Genomic DNA, 20523 nt, shown 5'->3' with positions numbered 1-20523 from the left:
TGTCTGTGCACAGTTTCATTAGACGGTCTCCGTTATCTGATCTGCGACCAATGAGTCCCCATCGACCACCTAAACAACTCTCTTCTGTGCCTAGACGCCCGACCTGAGCATTCAAGTCTCCAGCTAGTACCACAGTATCTGTTGAACTCACCTTCTGGAGAAGAACAGTTAACTGGTGGTAAAATTCATCCTTGATTGCATACGGGCTGCAATCTGTTGGGGTATAGGCGGAGATGACGAAAAGAAATCGTTTCTCACACCGATTCCTTGTCACTTTGATGGAACTTTCTAATCTAACAGCACATAACCGACTGTTAATGGAAATCCAATCGATTAATGCTGCCTCAGCTCTAGTGCTTAGTGCAACACCAACGCCAGCATGACCAGACGAAGATGCCACAGGGTCCCCGGATAAGCGCACGTAAAACAAGCTTTTTGAAGCGACAGATGAAAAGCGAATTTGTAATACTTCACCAGAGTCTTTATTAGGGGTTTTGGGTAGATAACAAACATCGATATTAAGACTTTCCAGAGAGATAGCCAGCCCTATCTGTTGTCCAACCTGCATAAGTGTGCGAACGTTGAAGGCAGCCAGTTTGAATGATGCACGTGGTTTCAGAAAAACTGCTTCAGTACTCATATCCAGTGGTAACATACAATTTTCAACCGGACAGTGATTCGAGAACAATTAGATACAGTTCAATTTCCACCAAAGACGAGCCGCTGTATGGGTATCAAAGAGGGTGAATAATGTGGTAAATAATAATAATAGTAATAATAATCATTTGATTGTTATTCGAAGCGAGAAAAGTAGTTTCCATAGATATAGAGAGTTCATCATATTTGTGTGTGGGCTGCGATACTTCCCGGGTGCCCAGACCGAAGCAGGTGGTTATTTTAGGGGGCCACACCCGTAGCCTTTGACCTGAAGGTCCAACCCACAAGGCAGTGGAACATCGTAAGGAGATGTAGTCCCATGGTAGCCGGTGACCAACGATTGTTTCATACGCCATTTGTTCCCGCAGGATACTGGAGCTCATATGCACCATTGGTTTGGGATCCGGTTGAAGCGCCCGACATTCGCTTTTCGTCCTCTTATTTTCGTAAACAACCCGCCTGCCACGAGAAGGCAATGAGTAGGACTTCCCTGGCAGAGGCTGTATACGCGTGGCCATGTGAGAGTATTTCGAGAGGGAGAGCGGACTCTCTCCTTTCTCGGCCGTACCAGGGCATTTGGGGGCCAGGGCCGTTGATCTGGAAACAGACTTTATGGCCTCAGCATTGAACCAGTTATTCTTTCATGTCACAGCCTTAACCTAGATAGAGATACGTTCTCTCCTGTATATTATTGGACAGAGATCAAAGACATAACAGAAACTGTTGACTTCCTTATTGTGCATACAGCCGACGTAATTCGACATACACAGAAAATATTTTTTACATCACTTTTCGTTTCGAATGTGACCAATGTTCAACTTATGAATGCAAAATTATTTTTTTAAGTTTCTGATTTACGTTACAAAGGCGTCCGTGCAACATCCCCAGAAAATGTGTTTAACTTACAAATTATTTCACAATTTAAATTACAAATAGTCAACATAGAGATCTACTTTCCAGTGACTCAGCGATACATCTCAGCCAATAAACATGTACCTTTTGGCCGAATATTTAGTGCATTTTCCCACATTCATCCACAAATACTGCATCTTGCCTAAGTACCTCCACCAAATGCTTGTCTTGAAACTTACCTAGATGTTCCAATAAGACGAGATCAAATCAATGTAACATGACGACTGAGTATTGTATGAAACGACTGTCAGTTCCAGGCAACACACAACATGTTTTCGATGAAGTTTTGTTCTACGAACTGGATGGTTTGGTCGTAGAGCTTTCATCGTTCTTCTGAACGACTAGCATCACTGAAAAATGAACCGTCTCCTAAAAATCTTACAGGACTACGTTCACTAATGGACACACTTCAATACCATTCCCGTTTTATTCCTAACTTCTTTTGTCGTGTTAACTGTTTACTTCAAATCTTGACATCTGATTCATTTAAATGTGTGAGTAACAAGGGTCATGCTTACGAAGTTTACTAAGGTTTCTTCGAAGTGATGGTGTCCTTCGAACTCACTCCCCTAGTGTATATTCTATACTTATTGCTGATGCATCACATGTAGGTATTGGTGCAGTTTTGAGGCAGGAACGTCGATTGGTTTCACGCAAACTTATTGTCACGGAAAAAGGTTATTCACAAACTCAGCGGGAAGTATAATCTGTGTTTCGGGCCTTCAAAATACTTTATAAATATTTGTTTGGAAAAAATTCACCATTGTTACAGATCATGAAGCTTTAAAGTTTATTTATCATCCTGAAAAATTCTTAGCACGTTCTTCAGCTGCTATGGTTCAGCGATGTAGTATTGTTTTGAGTGCCTATGACTATAGGGTTCAACACAGAAGTGCCAAACAAATTCGATACGTTGACTACATATCCTGACAGTCATTACAAGAGAGACTTGTTAATACTTCAGAATGTTTGTTATTGCAAACCGTACTGGTGAGACGTTCACATCTCATTAGAAAAACTCGTAGATACTTTGGATATATACTCAGTGCTATACGGAAAAGTTAAAATGGTAATCTGAAACCTAGATTTCTGGCCTATTTTTCAAAGTGGGATAAGTTGTTTGCCACACCTGATGGTATTTTGTGTTTACACTATTGTGTAGTTATTCCATTTCTATTACGTGAAGATCTTCATAATGGAGATTTAGGTGTTGAGAAAATGTAGTCCTTGTTCAGGCTGATATGTTGATCGCCAAAGATAAATACAGATATACGTCGTAGAGCAAATAATTGTGGAAAATGTCGTAAGTTGAAAAGTCAGCCTTTGACACGGACTCTATGGCCAGTATTGTCTGAGGCCTGGTAGAGAATTTATACTGATTATTGTGGTCTATTTCTCGGAAAGTTCTATGCACTTGTAGCTATTGTTCCTTCTTCAAAGTGACCTCAAGTTTTTTCAAAACTCCACCAAATTCTAACTATACAATCCAAGTATTAAGAAAGGTGTTTGGCCGAGAAAGGTTTCCCAAGGTGTTAGTGTATGTGTTATCACTTCTAACGGATTTTATAAAGTGCCTATTATGACTTTTCAATGCATCTAACTCCTTTCTTGAAAAACCCGACCATTTACTTCTATTATAAAGATCGGCCTCTCAAGATAAAGGATTTTATTCCATTCACTGTTATAAGATTTGCTTCGTCACAGAGGTATTGAGTATTGAACACCAGCGGCAAAGCAAAGTAAACGCTGATGATTTTCAAGTGTCTACGCTTACTGTTGGTTATCAGCGATTTCCCCACAGCGTCTGGCGTTCGTAAATTTACGATGAAAATTCTAAATGTTGCTGAGAAAAATGATGCCGCCAAAAATATTTCGGAAATTCTGAGTCACGGAGGATATCACAGGGTATTTCTTCAAGATTTTAAGAATATCACTCTACAGAGAGAAGGAATATCGAAGTTTAACAAAATATACGAGTTCCCTTTGAATCTCAACGGCCAGAATGTCATGATGGTAATGACGTCTGTGTCAGGCCATTTGACTAATTATGATTTTCTCCCAAATTACAAGTCATGGTAGTTTCTTGTACGGTTTTGTTAACTTTACAGGCATTCTTGTGACCCAATGGTGCTCTTCGACGCACCGATTGTTAAACAAGTTCTCAAAGATTACGAACCAATAAAGGTTAGTCGGTCTGTCTCATGGGGATCCTATTAAATATTCATGTATTTGTGTATATAGTTAAGGCATATTTATAAATTAACATTCAATTTTAGATTTTATTTGCTCTCTATGTTTTCTTCTGACGGAATAGCCAGTAGCACCCACATTGTGTACCATTTTGTTAAAAAAACTAATCACGATAGTATTCCTCCAGTGTCGCGATATCTGATTTGAAGTGGACAGTTTATTGGGCGAGGCTAATTTAGGGACGAGCCAATGAGAAGCGTTTGAGCAATTTCAATTATTAGCCAATCAGAAGACAGTATAAAGCAAACATATATTATAAGAAAGTAATGAGTTACAGTGGATATTCTTATTTTACATGATTTAAAAACTTGTTAAGGTTTAATAAAGGTTCAGAGGTTCTGAATTCATAATGCATACGGTATAGAAACTGGTCCACAGAGTTGGGGTTAAGGTTAGGTTAGGGTGCTGACATACGATCGGTTTACAACGGGTTTTAGAGAAGGGGTGTTTATTGAGAGGCTACAACCCTAACCCTATGGACGAGTTTCTATACCATATGCATTATAAATTCAAAACCTCTGAACCTTTATCAAACATTACCAAGTTTTTAAATCATGTAAAAGAAGAATGTCCACTGTAATCCATTACTTTCTTATAATATATTTTTACTTTATACTGTCTTCTGACTGGCTAATAATCGTCAAGGTCATTTAAGATTCGTTCAAAGGTCGTCCCTAAATTAGAGTCTCGCTCTTGAAATAGTGTCCCTCCTCAGTCTTCAGTAATAAGGATAGTAGGTTGATGAACCTGTGTTAATCCTGACACATTGCTTTCCAGTGAAAGTCCAGCTTTTCCTTGAAAGTATTCACTGATGGGGCTGATACCACTTGTTCGGGTAAGGCGTTCCAATGATTGACTACTCGATGAGAAAAACGGGATCCCACTTTAAGTTTATTAGATCGTGGTTTATGAACCTTCTTGCTATGACCTCGGAGATTATTAGTGCTGGAGGGAGCAAAAAGATAAGACATATTAACACCCAAATCATAATTAAAGATACGAAATGCCAGTATAAGGTCACCTCGTGTCCTACGATACGACAAGGGGAAAAGATTTAGGCGTTTTAAACGCTCATCGTAAGGGAGTCTAGAAAGACCCTTCACTAATTTCGTTCCCACACGCTCAAGGGAGTTAGTATCCTTTACCAGGCACGGGCTAGCTGCTTGGATACAGTACTCTAAATGTGGTCTAACATATATGGGATATAAAATTCGAAACGTTTCCTCGTCAAAAGATTTGAACGCTCGGCGAAGTGACCATAACGCGTGAAAACCTTTGACAGCGGCTGCTTTGCAATGCGCAGTTGCTTTTAAGTCATGACTTATTATTACTCCTAAGTCCTTATGCTCTTGAACGCATGGAAGAGGTTTACCCTCAATAGTATAACGGTAACTATTACCGTGACCGATGTGCATTAGTACACTCTTCCTAGCATTGATTTCTAAGCCCCACTCTCGAGCCCATCTAACTAAATCGTCTAAGTCAGCTTGAAGATCCACATGATCAGCCTCACTTTTTATTGTTCTCCAGATCTATACATCATCCGCAAACAATAATGTCGACGACCTAAGTAACAGTGGTAACTCATTAACGTAGAGAAGGAAGAGCAGAGGGCCTAAGATGGTGCCTTGGGGTACACCACTTTTGACCGGCTTCCAATCGGATAGCGTTCCATTGACCCTAACTCTCTGTCTGCGGTCACATAAGAAATTTCCTATCCACTCATGTACAGTACCTATTATTCCGAAGCTCGTGAGCTTCTGCATAAGACCTACGTGTGAAACCTTGTCAAACGCTTTGCTAAAATCTATGAATATCACGTCGACAGACAGACCGTGATCTAGGGCTGCTGTCCAATCCTCCCTCGCAATAAGCAAGTTAGTCAAGCATGAACGCTTGTTACGAAATCCGTGTTGCTCAGGAGCTAACAGATTGTGTAAATCTATGTGGCTTAGCAACCTAACCCGAATTATCTTTTCGAGTAACTTAACGACTATGCTAGTTAGACTGACAGGCCGGTAGTTAGATACTATCTGTCGCTGACCGTCCTTAAATATAGGACTAACTATAGCGTCCTTCCAATCTCTAGGGAGTTGAGCGAGTGAGAGGGACATGTTGAAGAGTGTCGCAAGCGGTTTTGAAATAATGTCCGCAAGAGATGACATCAACCGTGGATGTAACCCGTCAGGGCCCGGTATCCTACCAGGTTTGAGGTTAGTTATCAACGGAAGGACAGTTTCCTCAGTCACCTGTACAGATTCAATGGTTAGTATCTCGGTGTGAGTGGGACAAGTATTTGTTACAATAAACGTAGAGAAGACTTCGCTAAAATAATCTGAAAAAGTCTCAGCTTTTGCTCGATCTGATTCAGCTAGTAATTCTGAATTTTCGTGTAACAGCAACGGGGGAATACCATCACTACGTTTCATTTGCCGTTTAACATACGAAAACAATCGTTTCGGACAAGTACGGCTATCATATACTAACTGTCGTTCGTACGTGGTACGGGATTTCGCTATGGTTTTCTTACAGATATTACGGTATTTTTGGTACTCACGCTTAAATGGTGCATGACCTGTCAACAAGAATAAGTCCCAGAAATGTTTCATACGCTTTAACAGCTTCCGGGTTTCCTTATTAATCCATGGAGGGCAATGTGATAGCTTACGTGCTGACCATGGGATAAACGGCGACGTTACGGACTCGAATGTAGCCTTAAACTTATTCCATTCATCTTCGATCAATCCATCCGCGTCGACCGATCAATCGGTCGAGATAGCACAGTTTCTGATTTCCGGAATATTAGCTCGCCAGATATTGGGACGGGGTGGAGCAGATACGAATTGTATACCATGTGTCCTAAACTTAAAGTGAATTACAACGTGATCACTGTTCACTAGTGGAGGAAGGTGCTGGATATCAAAGACATCCTCAGAGTGGTGGGTGAGGGCGAGGTCCAGCAGTGACGGAACATGTTGCAAATCAATATGTGTCGGTTTTGTGATACATTGTACAAGTGCACACTGAATAACGGTAGATAAAAGATCGCTATCGAAACCACTACCTGGATCTGTAAGCTCTATCCAGTTGATATGCGGTGCGTTGAAGTCCCCAATGATGAGACAACATTCTGCCATACTCCAAGAATAGATGTGTCTCAGGATAAAGTCGTCAGCAAGACAAGACGGACTACGGTATATTCCCCCTATAGTCACTAACCCATTTCTAGATTTAATCTTACAACATGCAACCTCACATGTGCCACTGATATGAGCCTCCGATATGGTTGATTGTATACGAAAGTGATCCCTAACGTATAATATTATACCTCCCCCTTTGCGACTTGAAACTCTATCACTTCTGATACAGATATAACCAGCAATGAAAGGAGAACAGTCTATATCAACGGTTAACCAAGTTTCTGTAACAACGATTATATCGGGACATAATTCTTGCACCATCAGACTTAGCTCGGACGTTTTATTTCTAAGACTACGAGCGTTCGTGTAGCACACACTTAAGGTGTTTTGGAAATCAATCGTTCTACTCATACAGGCCTCGGAAGCATTGGCTTCCAAGACCTGACTACCCGAAAACCCTTAATGGTAAGGTTATTTTCGCCATTTAATTTGCGAGTCCTCAACTCCGTAAGAGCATTCTTCCACTTGATTCGATCCTCAAGCGGCCAATCTGGTCGAATACGGATATTTGAGGCACGAGTTTTTAGTGCGCTTTTCAATAATATGTCTCTTTCTTCGAAACTCCCGAGAACCAGCTTCAGGATCCTTCTTGGTTGGGTCTCGCCTCCAACCCATTTACCAAGTCGTATTACTTTTGTAATATGTACCCCTGAAACCTCTTCAGGTAGTACATTCCTTACCACAGACTCCACTAACTGCAGGTCATGTGCATGTCTTTTAGCAGGGTCGTTGTCTTTTGACTCCTCTAGATTCCAAATAATTAAACTAGGGATGGGTTTAGCTTCTTTTGAAACTGTGTTCACAGCTTTCGACCGTGACGTTAGATCCTGTATTTTAACTACTGGTATCTTACGATTAGTTTTTATTTTAACAGAGTCCTGGGAGTCAAGCGAATGACTCATAACAATGTCAGACGAAGCTTTACTATGGGACTTTGGCGGATTGGTCTGAGAGTCCACCAAGGACTTACCAAGTAAACAGTCATTAGTTTTAGCTATCTTTCCTACTCTTCTGCGTTTTCGCGTCATCCATTTTCCATCAGTCGAAACGTCTACATTAGAACAACTCGGGACAGTAATTGTTTTATCTGGGTCACCGGTTGCTGCTGTAGCAATATGGCCACCAACGTCTAATGACGTGTCACTCACTGATCGTTTCGGGGGAGAACGTTTAACTGCTGGTTGCACAGGTAGATGTCTGGCTTGCGCCGTGATAGCACTTACGACACTAACGCAATCTTCGCCATCCGTACCAATGTTATCAGTACAGCCCTCATCAACCTCCTTATTAGCCAACACCAGGAGACTAATTGCTTCCTGAATAAGCAATGTTTTGCTCGAGCAACAAAAACTACAAAGCCAATAAGAGTTGGGCTTTGAACACCTTTTATATGCAGTGGGGCTTAACCGGGTGCACATCTTATGGAACCACTTATTACACTCATCACATTGCATCCCTTCATCCACGGGAAATAAGCAGTATGGTTGTCCACATTTATGAGTAGACCTAGCCATCTTGAAAGTCAACTAGAACGGTGACAAAAACAGGATATGTAGAAGGATTTCCAAACCTTAAGTAAATAAACCAAGTAAAAGTCGACCAAGTATGCTTCGATGCAAAATACACAGAAGCAAAATCGAAAAACTCAATAAAATATCACTTTAACTGGGGTAGATGCAATTAAAGTGTAAACAGTAGTTTTGATGCGTAATTTACGATCAAAACAGTTAATTAACTCAACGAGAAAGAATACCACTGTCCTTTTAAATAGAGCGCGCGCAGTTCCTATCTTTAATTTTACCGATTTACGTGTAATCAAGGTTTATTTACTTGTGTTATGTATCATTTCCCCTCAATTGAGCGCCTAAAAACAAATCTAGCGTGTGTATATGATATTTGTCCAGCAGTTTACTTCATAACTGTCATTATTTGTGTGTTTAGTTAGCTGACTTAAACACCGTTTATGTAGTGTATCACTCATTCCAAATCGACGTTTCATACGATTTTAGGAAGGATAGGAAGTTTGGTGGTCTGTTTGGCGAGACTATAATTTATGGACGAACCAATCAAATATAAGGTAACAGGTTTCTGATTTAGGCTCGAAATTCGCTCATCCATTTGACTACATAGAGTTTTGGCATTATAGCTGGTGTCAGTTCGTGATGAAAACCCTAAATCTAATTCCTAACCCTAACAATCAACTGTAATTCATAATTTCGATTCCCCCCACCGGTTTATAACCCTCACTATGTCCTAGTTATTAGGTTTATACTCTCGAGGTCACTTTAGCGTCGCTCAAAGGCCGTCCATAAATTACGGTCTTACCGCCTGTATTACATCCGGCAATAGAGGTCTCTCTGTTGACCCAACATTCTTCTGAACGCGTTGAAGCCCCAAACGCTTATTAAGACAAGGATTTCTGCTGGTTGTCTGGGGAAGTCGGTATTCAGCTGACAAGTAATTAGTTCTAACCCTGTAAACTTTTCGGGGTATCCAGGTGAATCTTTTTGGAAGATAAAAAGAATAAGGGCATCACAATTCTGAGAATCAGTTTAGTTGCATTTTCTTGTGTTCCTTTTAAAAACCCACTTTTTTAGATAGTGACCGGGCACTTAAATGCAGTACTGAAGTTTGTGTCAAAAGAAACCATACAAGGTCTAAAAGGTCCTAACATATTTGGCATGAGTCTCTAGGTTTTTCGCTAGAAGGTTCTAATACTTCATGAATAATCCCTTGTAGATTTACTTTCCTGACAGTTTTTCTAGGTGTTGAGCTGACACATTAGTTAATATTGCTTCAAAAACTAAAACGGCCTGGTCACTTGCCTGGAACTAGCATACAGTCAGTGTGTCGCACCACCCTGGTAATTGATCGGTATGCAAGTTAGTAATGTTTCAAAGTCCAGGTCTTATCTATTTTTTTCTCCCACACGTTACACTAAGGCACGCTTAAGCAGGTTAACTAGATTTTATTCCGAAGGATTTTCCGATAAATACGCCCTCAAATTTTTATGGTTTACGATAGCTGCGGCAGGCCACTATAATGCCAAACGTCCATTTCAATCAAAGTTTAAAACGGCATTGTTTACGTGATATAAATAATCACGACTAACGCACTTAAGAGAATAAGTGCAGAAAAAACTTGTACAGACGGTACACGTGATGCCTTAACTGTAATTAGACCAACTGGATTTTCCCAAACGGTAGTTTTGACACCTTATAAACGACCAGAATTATAAGATTTACTCAGTGAATATAATTTCACTGTCCTTTTTAAATAGCGTATGAGGGGACGAATATATATATATATTAATAGGACATTTTTCAAGTTTATAAAAGCAACTATTTTTAACTTCTTAGCAAACGTTACAGCGCGAAGTGCGAAGCTGTCAAAAGTTAATTATATGGACTGATTGCGATCGTGAGGGTGAAAATATTGGCATCGAAGTAATTGATGTTTGTAAAGAAAGTAGGTCTTTGTTCTTGTAAGCGTCAGTCGAATAATATTTATTACAGTTAAACCAAACATTGAAGTTCTCCGTGCTCGGTTTTCTGAAATTACACCTGCGTAAGTTGTTTATTGGCAATATATTTTGATTGGTTAATGTTTTGTATTTGGTTCCTTAAAATTTGATTAGCAACTAAGCCTACTCTTAGCACGTGTCCGCCATCAAATTGGATTTTTTATATTCACTGCAAAATACGTCATAAGAGTAGTATCAGTAATGTTTGTGTAACTCACATGACGCCCTTGTTGTATGCTAGGCCCAAAGACAGTTGTATACTTTGTGTACAATGAGCCCTATTATTGTTCCTATTTCAAAACTGGAGCAGTGGATTAGTGGCTAAAGGGATTCGACTTTCAGCCACTATGTCCCACATTCAAATTCCACTCCACCTACTTTACTTTGGGCAACTAAGTACTATCACTAGGCTTCATATTTATTAATAATTAATAAGGCGAAAAATCTTCATCAAATTTGTTCGGGACTTTTATGTTCAAAAGCTGTCTACCTCATCACAAATTTAGCTGGTGTAAGAATTCGAGTGGTTAAACCAAGACGTGGGATCAGTTTATAAAGTCATTGACTGAAATTGAGTCTTGTTGTTGGGTGCAGGTTACCTTGTTAGGGTACTTGCGATTATCGTAGTTGGGTATATTGTGTAGCGTTACTCAAAACCGATCTCAGTGATGTAGCTGCTTGCAATCTTAACCCACTAAATCGTGCGTTTCGAAATTATTATCTAGCAAATTTTCTGCTAATTCACTCATTCTTGAACAAAATTTTCTAGTGTCATTTTACTATTACTGTGTAGCTGTGCCTTAGTGGTCAGTGCGTTTGACTTTCGACCATTAAGTTCCAGGCTCAGAACCTGCTCAACCTACTGCAGTTTGAGCATCCAGGTGATATCATTAGTTCTCATACCTGGAGTGTGGTAAATAAATTGGTATATCTTCATAAAAAGGCAAAATACATCTAACTGATCGAAATGCACTTAGGCTGTTTCTATGTAGACCGTTTTCTTTAATACTTCTTATTTTTTATCCTTACTACTAGTTTACCCACTTTTACGTTTTTACGGTGCTATCACTTCGTTTTTTTTTGTGATGCGCAATTATATATATATATATATATATATATATATATATATATATAGTGGTCTTGAGTGCCATCAGAGGTATAGGGACGGTTATCACTTTCCGGTTGCCCACACCGTGGAAGGGTTTTTCTAGAGGTACCTGAAAAGGAAATCGGGTTAGATTTGTTCCTAGTGACCTGAGAGTGTGACCGGAACAACTGAAGCCACACTTGGGCAGCCCTGAAAATGAGGCTGACCCAGATGTCGGTTGGAGAGATATGCGAACAGTTGTGGGAACAAACAGCGACAACAACTATTAGTGATCTGAATCAAAGGGTCACGAAAAACCAGTGGATTTCCGCCTCATCTATTGCACCGATAGACTCATAAACTCATCCCATCTGGCTCCGGACACGATGAAGAGCGAAAACAAATCAGATCTAGGTTAACCAAAAGTCCACGAAACGATCGTAAGCAATGGTGGGCAACAAAAGCAAAAGAGATGAAGAAAGCAGTGGCTGTAGGTAACACCAAACAGTTTTTCAGACTAATAAAAGAAACCGGAATCAATAAGTCAAGTGTGTGACAATCTCGGGAGAAGACGACACTCTTATCTCCTCTCAGTTCAGACATTTAGGACGATGAACAGAACACTAAGTGTGAATCCTATCTTAACGTAATGTTTTTCAGATGGATTGTACGGATGGTCTGTTTGAGAATACTCCATTTTCTCTAAAAGATTTCGATTTAAAATTTTGTTTTAGAGCTGTTCATCGTGCCGTAAATCGGCTCACAATTCCTGATTATAATGCCAGCACAGCTGTTGATGTGCGCCAGGAGCTAGATTTACGTATTGGGGCTGCCTTCACACGCTTCCAGACTTTGCGGTTAAGGCGAGTTTTCCCCCAAGCTCTTAGTGACCAGTTGATCTCGTATGGATCTTGTCAGTTCCCAACTCTTGGTTTCGTTGTAGAACGCTTTCGAGAGGTTGACCAGTTTGTTTCTGAACCATTTTGGCGTATTGTGGGTAAGTTATTATTAAATTTACGTAGTTATGTTATATTTGACAAGATGTAAGTCTTTATAGAGGTGACAGTAATAAAATAGATTTAGTAGATGGTGACCAACATCTGTAAGAGATATTTAACATATCCATCTCTGTTGTGTCGTATGGTAAAATTATTTATCAGGATAGATTTAATTTTTCTGCGCAGCAGTACACACCATACTATTTATCTTAGGGTTATATGATTTTTAAAATGGTAGTGTGCACGAAGGTGAGGTACTACATATGTCGTAGTCAAGTACTATACACTTTTAGTGTTAGCGTGGAATGTGGAGTCTGTTAACATGTGGTTTTCCTGTCATACTTGTTGTAATCATATAACTAGTTAGTTTACTCGAACAATATTCGGAACCATTAGTACATAACCAAAAGACCTTCAAAAATATTCGTATCCTTCGGAGCTAACGCACTTGATTTGTAACCACTAGTTTCCAAGTTCAAATTCCACTTCGATTTGGATGGCCGGATGGTATAATTAGCCCTGATGCAAAGACAAATACATGAACATGTACTTCGAGAATAAGTTACATTAACAAGTCTATTAGATGTTCGATCCCTAAACGCCTTTCTTCTAACCGTAATGCCAATACTAAATTTGAAACTTCGTGGAACACGTATTTAAGTCACTACTCGCAGCTAGAGTGAAATCTGAATTTTAAAATCTGTTTTAGTCAATAGTACCAAAATACAGGACTAAAATGATGTCTTTTTTTAATTATGGCGATTACGTCGTCGTATATTTTATTGCAATTTGATGTAGTACTTTCATCACAGCAATATTATAACACGTTTTATCTCTTTGCTTTCGAAAATATGTACCATCCCTAAATTTACTACATGTTAGTGGTTTATAAAAGATTATAAACCACTAACATATAGTGGTTTATGAAAGATAACCCTCAAATGCCCTGGTACGATCGAAGGTAGGGAGAGTCAGCTCTCCTCGACATGCTCTCACATGGATACGTGCACACAACCTCTGCCAAGGAAGTCCTACTCACTGCCTTCTCGTGGCGGGACTGATTTTTACGAAATTGGCTGGTACCCCCAAATGCCCTGGTATGGACGAGAGTGGGGTGGACCCGCCCTCCCTCTCGAAATGCTCTCACACGGCCACGCGTATACAGTCTCTGCCAGGGAAGTCCTACTCACTGCCTTCTCGTGACAGGCGGGTTGTTTACGAAATTGAGAGGACGAAAAGAGAATGTCCAGAGCTTTAACCGGATCCCAAACCAATGGTGCACATGGGCTCCAGTATCCTGAAGGAACAAATGGCGTATGAAACAATGGTTGGTCACCGGCTACCATGAAACTGTATCTCCTAACGTTGCTCAACTGCCTTATGGATTAGACCTTTAGGTCAAAGGCTCGATGAGTGGCCACTTCAAGACAACCACCTGCTTCGGTTTGGGCACCTGAGCAGTATTCCAGCCCTCATACAAATCGAATGATTTGTGTGGCCCATATGTATTTGGTTCCCCCTTGTACTGATGTTTATGTGTTTAAACAAATAAATATAAAAGACTCAACTGGAAAATGGTAAGATACTGCATTTTCATTACAATATTGAGATACATTCATCGTACTTACTATGTTACCATTTTGTTTAAGAACCGTTTCGGATCGATACATCGTCTTACTACAAGAGAAAGTAGTTTAACGCGTTTACCACTTTGCCTATTTTGGAGACCTCACCCTCAATGAGGTTGAGCTCTCAAAAATACCAACATGGTTAGAAAACTTTCTGTCGGCTTTTACCAACTTCAACCATCTATTACTCATATATTACTTTGCAGATATAAAGTATAGCTTTTAAAAAAAGTTTGAGTAGTTTGCTGGCATTCGATCACTGATGTCTTTGAATTATTGTTTACTCCTGATGGAGCCATCGGGTGAGTACTGATGAGTCTGAGTGTAATGTACTTGATTAAGATACCAAGTTGGACAGTTCGGAGAGCATTCATTAACTGAGTTTATGGTACATGGAGAGCCTGTCCAGCCACCTCTCATTTCGGCGTATTATGACGGCTTTCATAAAAGCAGACCACAGCGAAGCTTGCGGTGCCCGGATCAGAAATAGCATCAGTTTATGAAGTTGTTGGTTGTTAGATTAGAGTGAGTTTGCAAGTTCAAACTTCATAGACAGAATCCATGAGGTAATCGTAATTTGCGGTCGAGGATCTTAAATGGTATAGCTGACAGTCGGTAGCAGTAGTGCAGCTGTATTTATTCTTTATCTTCCTCTAAATTTTGAGGGTAGTATCATTCCATATCTTTCTTTTGAACTGTATTCCCGACCGTTGTTGCTACCTTGATGTGGTGGTCGAACCTGTCTATCGTAATGAGCCAATCTGGCTATAATGGCTGGAACAATCGCTCCTCAAGGTCCTACCATGTCAATTGAAGAGCGGTAAGACTAAAAGCAGCCAACTCAAAGTTCGAGGGAGAATTCGTACTGTTGATTATACAGAAGTGTGACGGCAGTAAGGTGTTTCCTTCAGACAACCAGCATAACAGCGATACTGCCTTCTCACAAGGAAGAGTGGGATTAGAAAAGGTCGACCTTAAAAATGCACACCTCACCTTACCCTACGGATTTCTGTCAATGGCGGTAAGGTCCCAACAAGTACGGAGCTAACACTAAAATTACTTACAAAAAGGTCGTGTGTGACCGGCCTCTTGCAGTTGTCCCTTGGGTACTGTAGTTACGCTCTCAGGTCACTAAGATCACCTCAAACCCAATTTCCTCTTCAGATACCTCTGGATAAACCCTTCGACAGTGTGTGCAACCGGGGAGTGATAACCACTCTCATGCCTCCAACATTACTCAAGACCACTGTATTCATAATCTATTTCTTTCCCCCTTTTCCCCCACATCTTGTTAATTTCTTTGATATGTTTTGAAGTGTGGCGACTTGAACCGTGCCATATCCTATGTTTGTGACTGTCTAATTGATCACTATTACGGTTTTCTTACTTGATTTATGTTCATAACCTTTGAATGACGATCGTTGTTTAGCCATAGTTCATCCATATATTTTTGGTCTTTCGATCTGTAATTTTAGTCACTGTATCACGCGACGAGAAAACAACTGAATTTCAGTGGCAACGGTACGTTGAATAGTGTCTTTCAATTAGTTGTTAAACAGTTAGTTGTCACTGTATTTGTGACTAATATTTTGGTTTCCCTTCCTTTTACATCAGTGGACGTCTTTTCGATCAAGATTGTTGCAGAGCATACTATGAACATTTACATCAAGTATGTTAATAGTACACAATGACTTTTTATATAGTTTATCCTAGGTTTTCCTAAACTGAAGTTTTATTCTAAACAAGAAAATGACTTTTTACCATGAAAGTCACCGTTCACTCTACAGAACTCTTGTTAACTGTTGATGTTCGTTAGTTATTCGATTCATGCACTGATAAGACGTAATATGTTGTTTCATCTGAACTTATACTTTATGTCAGTCAATCAATCATCAGTAACATACAGTCTTACATATATGCGCTTCGGTTCAAGTTGCCATATCATATCAGTATTGCATGATGAAATCATCAAGACAAGTTCTATAGTAGTAGAAGTAGTAACAGTATCACTAATAGTAAAAGAGATTCGGAAAAGACAATATGAAAATCAGGAATGAATTCATTAAGTAACGAGTATAAGGTATTTTTGAAACACAAGTCTGAGGAAACAAAAAGTGAGTGCATCTGTTCCGAATACTATGTATATCGTAAAAGCAGAAACTCATCTCAATTAGCTTCCGTTATTTGAGTAGATACACTCACTCATTCATCATCTTACTCTACAAAAATATAACTTTAGTGGTTATTAAAGGTCACACTGTATTGATGCAGAACTGCGTCTCCGTGTTATAAGTTCTTTACTCAGCTATTAGGTTACAGGCCTAGACATTACCGTACTTGCTATGTGTCGGTTAACTGTATAGCATCGTTATCCTTCAAAAAACATGTGTGTATTTGTCAGCTTTTTAAATTATAGAACCAGGTTTCTAATAAATATACTTCGTATCTGACGTCTTCTGTATACTCGATCCTAAATATTTCTAAAACTATTCAGTTAGCTCCTGATTGAGTTCCTGTAAAATTTATAAAATGAAACTTCAACTTTTGGCCTACTGGTTTCGGTATAACATTTTAATGGTTTGAAGTACAATTCAATCAAAGACTAAATCTCTTGAGCAATAATTAAGCAATAAAATCATAACTTCATAGTGCTTCAACGTTTTATCTTATTTCGATGGGATAAAAATAAGCGATGCAAGTGTTGCAGGTTTATTGTTGTGTGCGTCATGCAAATTTCTATTTCTAACAAAATTTTAAGTCAGTTTAAATTTTATTGAGATGAAAAGACACACTTTCCCATCCAAACTAACTAATCTCTTATGGTTTTTTAATTAAGGAAATCATTATTTACAAAGGTTGCGAATAAGGATAGTTAAGATTGCACTGGGACCACCAATATTTCGTCATTTCTAATAGATTCCAAAACATCTTATTGTTCATTGTGTGGTTTGTTTTTTTAATTTTTCAACCAGAATCGCTATGGCCAAATCGTAGAAGTTATTAAGCGTCCGAAGACCAAATGGCGTCCAACTGCTTTGGATACTGTAGTGAGTTTAATGTCATTTTCTTTGCACTGATCTAAGTAATACGGTACATAAATTTTGCAGTCTTTGCTTGAAAACTATTAGTCAAGCCAGAACTTATGAGGATCTGTCATCAGAATTGTTAAACATCAAGTGGTTTTTGTCAATTCTTGTTACTCTTAAATTTTTAGTGTTTCGTCATAGATACCCTTTAAGAAATCACACTCGTCACATAACTTTACAGGGATAGATCGTCTTGGAACCTCACTTATTGGCATGAATTACTCAACTGACTGTCTTGTTTGGTAAACATGGTGATAAATTACGGTTTACTAAATGCTTTGTTTAGTAATACAAGAATTTTTGCGGCGCTCTTTTAGTGACCATATAGATTGAATGATTGAGCTCACCGACCACTTCAGTTATCTTGACAGTCCTGTTGGGTTGGTTTATCTAACGAAATGTGTGCACGGATTCAGAATGCCTGCTTCGCTTTCGCCAACTTATGGTGTAGATGTGATGTCCATTTAGTGATCAAATGGGAAATGTAATGGGCAGAGATTCGATATTTATCACACTGTGGTCGTGAAACCTGATCTTCGAGAATAAGGGACGTCTATAGGCTGCAAGCTTTTAATCATGTGTCTTGGAAGTATTACTTGTGTGTGTTAGGGCCACTGAGTAAACAATATTGTGGTTAGATCCGGAGTACTAAAGATGACAAGTTGATTGATAGAGTAGTGCTTTTTGGTTGACTGGGACAGTTGAGACCTGTATTACGTATGTTTACTTTTCATGGAAATATCGAAATCGTCCTGAGATGTGAATTGGACTATTTTGGTTTGAATTCAAAGGCATATTGGTGATTTAGCAGAAATTAAACATTGCTTAGGTAGGCGGCTACTCTTAGAATATGAGATAGTATAGTGCCCATCGGCCGTTCTAAGATTGGAGTTATATTAAAACAGACCGCGATATATGTTTATAGTGAGTGTTGGTACGCTGGGGAAACTTTTGCTTACAATTAAGTGTCTGCGAGGTTGAGTTTTTAAAAATAACATCCGGCATCGCGAATGATATTTGTATCCGCTAGTGAGAGAGAGTGGATAACAGTTCAGAGGTTGATTGAGACCCATTTAGTAATCACATTCTTAATGATTCATTTGACCTCTGAGTGACGATGTTAGGGATTTCTTAAGCTGGATAAGTGACCACACTGCATATGAAACTGAGTACCTTATCTGCTATACAAGTACGTCGAAGTAGTCAAGACTAAAAGGTGTTTCACATAGCCCATTCACACTTGTATTGTGCGCCCATTATATCCCTTGCGACAGAATGTTATCTGAGTTTGTAAGCTGATATAGGGGTACATCATTTCCCGTCCTTCAAAAGAGTATTTACTCTACTTGGATGTGGATTCAGATCGACGACATTTCCTTGTAGCTCTTCCCAGCTGATGGCGGTGACGTTTGAGAATGAAAGCTAATTTCTGTTTACCTAATATTGTCATTAACAGCTCCTGGGAAATGTGTTTGGATTTCATGCCTATACTGTCTTCTTCCGCGAATATTTGAGTTACAACACAATCTTCATCCGGCGTTTGATTTAAATGGATCATAAATGTGAAATGTATGTGATTAAGCAGATTGATCTCCAGCGTACCATTTCAACAGAAATTCAACCATTGAATTGAATAATTCACTTCAATATTTACAATGAAACAACTGACATTCGTGACATAATTATGTCTAGAATGTACACTTGATCGAGCAACTAATTGTCAAGCTTAATGCGTGAAAAACGTGACAAATCTTATGCATTTGCCGTTTTATAATATGAATATGAACATGAAATGCATACTTAAGTGGCGACTTTAAATCAGTTTTGGTTATATTGTCCGTAGAATCCATTTGTTTGAACACCCGATCATAAGAATAACACAAAAAATGGACAGAAAATTGTATTTCTGACGTTTCGTGACTTAATGTACATCATTTCTTCATTTTTATATTTACTCTGAAAAAGTGACTTACATTAAGTCACGAAACGTCAGAAATACAATTTTCTACTTATTGGAATACTACAAAAATATGTGTATTATTAATTCTCTACCTAATGCTCAATTTATTTGAAACAAATGATGAAAATTTGAAACGTATACAATACTCTTCTTTGTGGTTCATCATTCCAAACGTTTGGATTTATTCTTCCTGAATGAACTAAACTGCTATCCAACACTATCTGTTCGCCGAGCCGGACCTTGGCGGTCTGCTTGAACATCTAGGCTACCTGTACCTGCCATCTAGATATCTCAACAAGTTATCTATTTTTGTTTGTTTTAAAGCATCATTATGTCTATTAATCGCATAACCTATTCAGGTGCCTTTCTGAAAAGTATACAAACTTTCGTTGTAAAAGTTACAAAAGGCCCAATCAAAGATATCGTGGTTGCTGGCAATATGCAGCGAAGAGAATGTACATTATTTAGATGTCGATCTACTGGACTGCTAACTTCTAACTGGCGACCACTCAATATTTATCATCAAGATCGACCAAGAAGTAAGGAATGGAAACTTGTTGAAATACTTTGTGCTGAGAATTCTATATTGCACGAAAAATATAATATTGAATAAGGCTAATAATAATAATACTATGGTGTACTGGAATTCTCTCTGGCTGAAAACCCTTTCAAGCTTTCCGATGATTATCAATTCCCTTCCATGAATGATTAAAATTATTTCCTAGGACGTCGTTGTAGATTCAGGCCAAGCATTACTTTCAAATCGTTAAAAGCATGGTTACTCTGAGGAGCCACTCAATATTCTACGTCGGTGTTTTTTTACTGAAGCGCATCCATCATATTGTACCACTATTGAGCATAGCATATATTTCCCGAGATAAGAACTGAGTGATGGTGGTTCTCCAAAAGGAAATTCAACTCAATTAAAAAGTGGTAAATTACAGAATCGATCAATCTACCAGATGATTGCGTCTAATATACCAATGGTCATCGATGGTGAACCTTATTACGTGTGTATGGGGGATGATAAAGTGATTCATTCGTTAGAAACTGTTAAGATAAAATATAACTGGAAGTACTATACAATTAATACCACTGTCATATTTTAGTAATTTATCTTTACATTGATTGCTTCTCAAGATCCAGGTGTCTGTCAATAATAAGTAGCGTCTAATAGGAATACTCCACCATAGATGTACTTTGAATTAAGTGTCAATGGTTT

General features: G+C 38.9%; 1 protein-coding gene across 1 annotated transcript in view; it reads left to right on the top strand.

The window, feature by feature from the left end:
* Positions 1-3310: 3310 nt before the first annotated feature.
* The window catches only part of TOP3A (DNA topoisomerase 3-alpha), a 39467-nt gene continuing 22254 nt past the window's right edge, over positions 3311-20523 (top strand). Inside the window, exons 1-9 of the mRNA XM_051219469.1 lie at positions 3311-3474; positions 3511-3644; positions 3678-3753; positions 10379-10487; positions 10535-10586; positions 12364-12626; positions 15731-15776; positions 15870-15924; positions 17228-17302. Of these exons, the coding sequence (XP_051065663.1) occupies positions 3319-3474; positions 3511-3644; positions 3678-3753; positions 10379-10487; positions 10535-10586; positions 12364-12626; positions 15731-15776; positions 15870-15924; positions 17228-17302 (966 nt within the window). The 5' untranslated portion in view covers positions 3311-3318. The remainder of the gene's footprint in view (positions 3475-3510; positions 3645-3677; positions 3754-10378; positions 10488-10534; positions 10587-12363; positions 12627-15730; positions 15777-15869; positions 15925-17227; positions 17303-20523) is intronic.

The sequence above is a fragment of the Schistosoma haematobium genome, chromosome 6, assembly GCF_000699445.3.
Source record: "Schistosoma haematobium chromosome 6, whole genome shotgun sequence".
NCBI classification, from domain to species: domain Eukaryota; kingdom Metazoa; phylum Platyhelminthes; class Trematoda; order Strigeidida; family Schistosomatidae; genus Schistosoma; species Schistosoma haematobium.
Note: the sequence above shows the minus strand (reverse complement) of the source record. Positions and strands in the feature narration are given on the sequence as shown.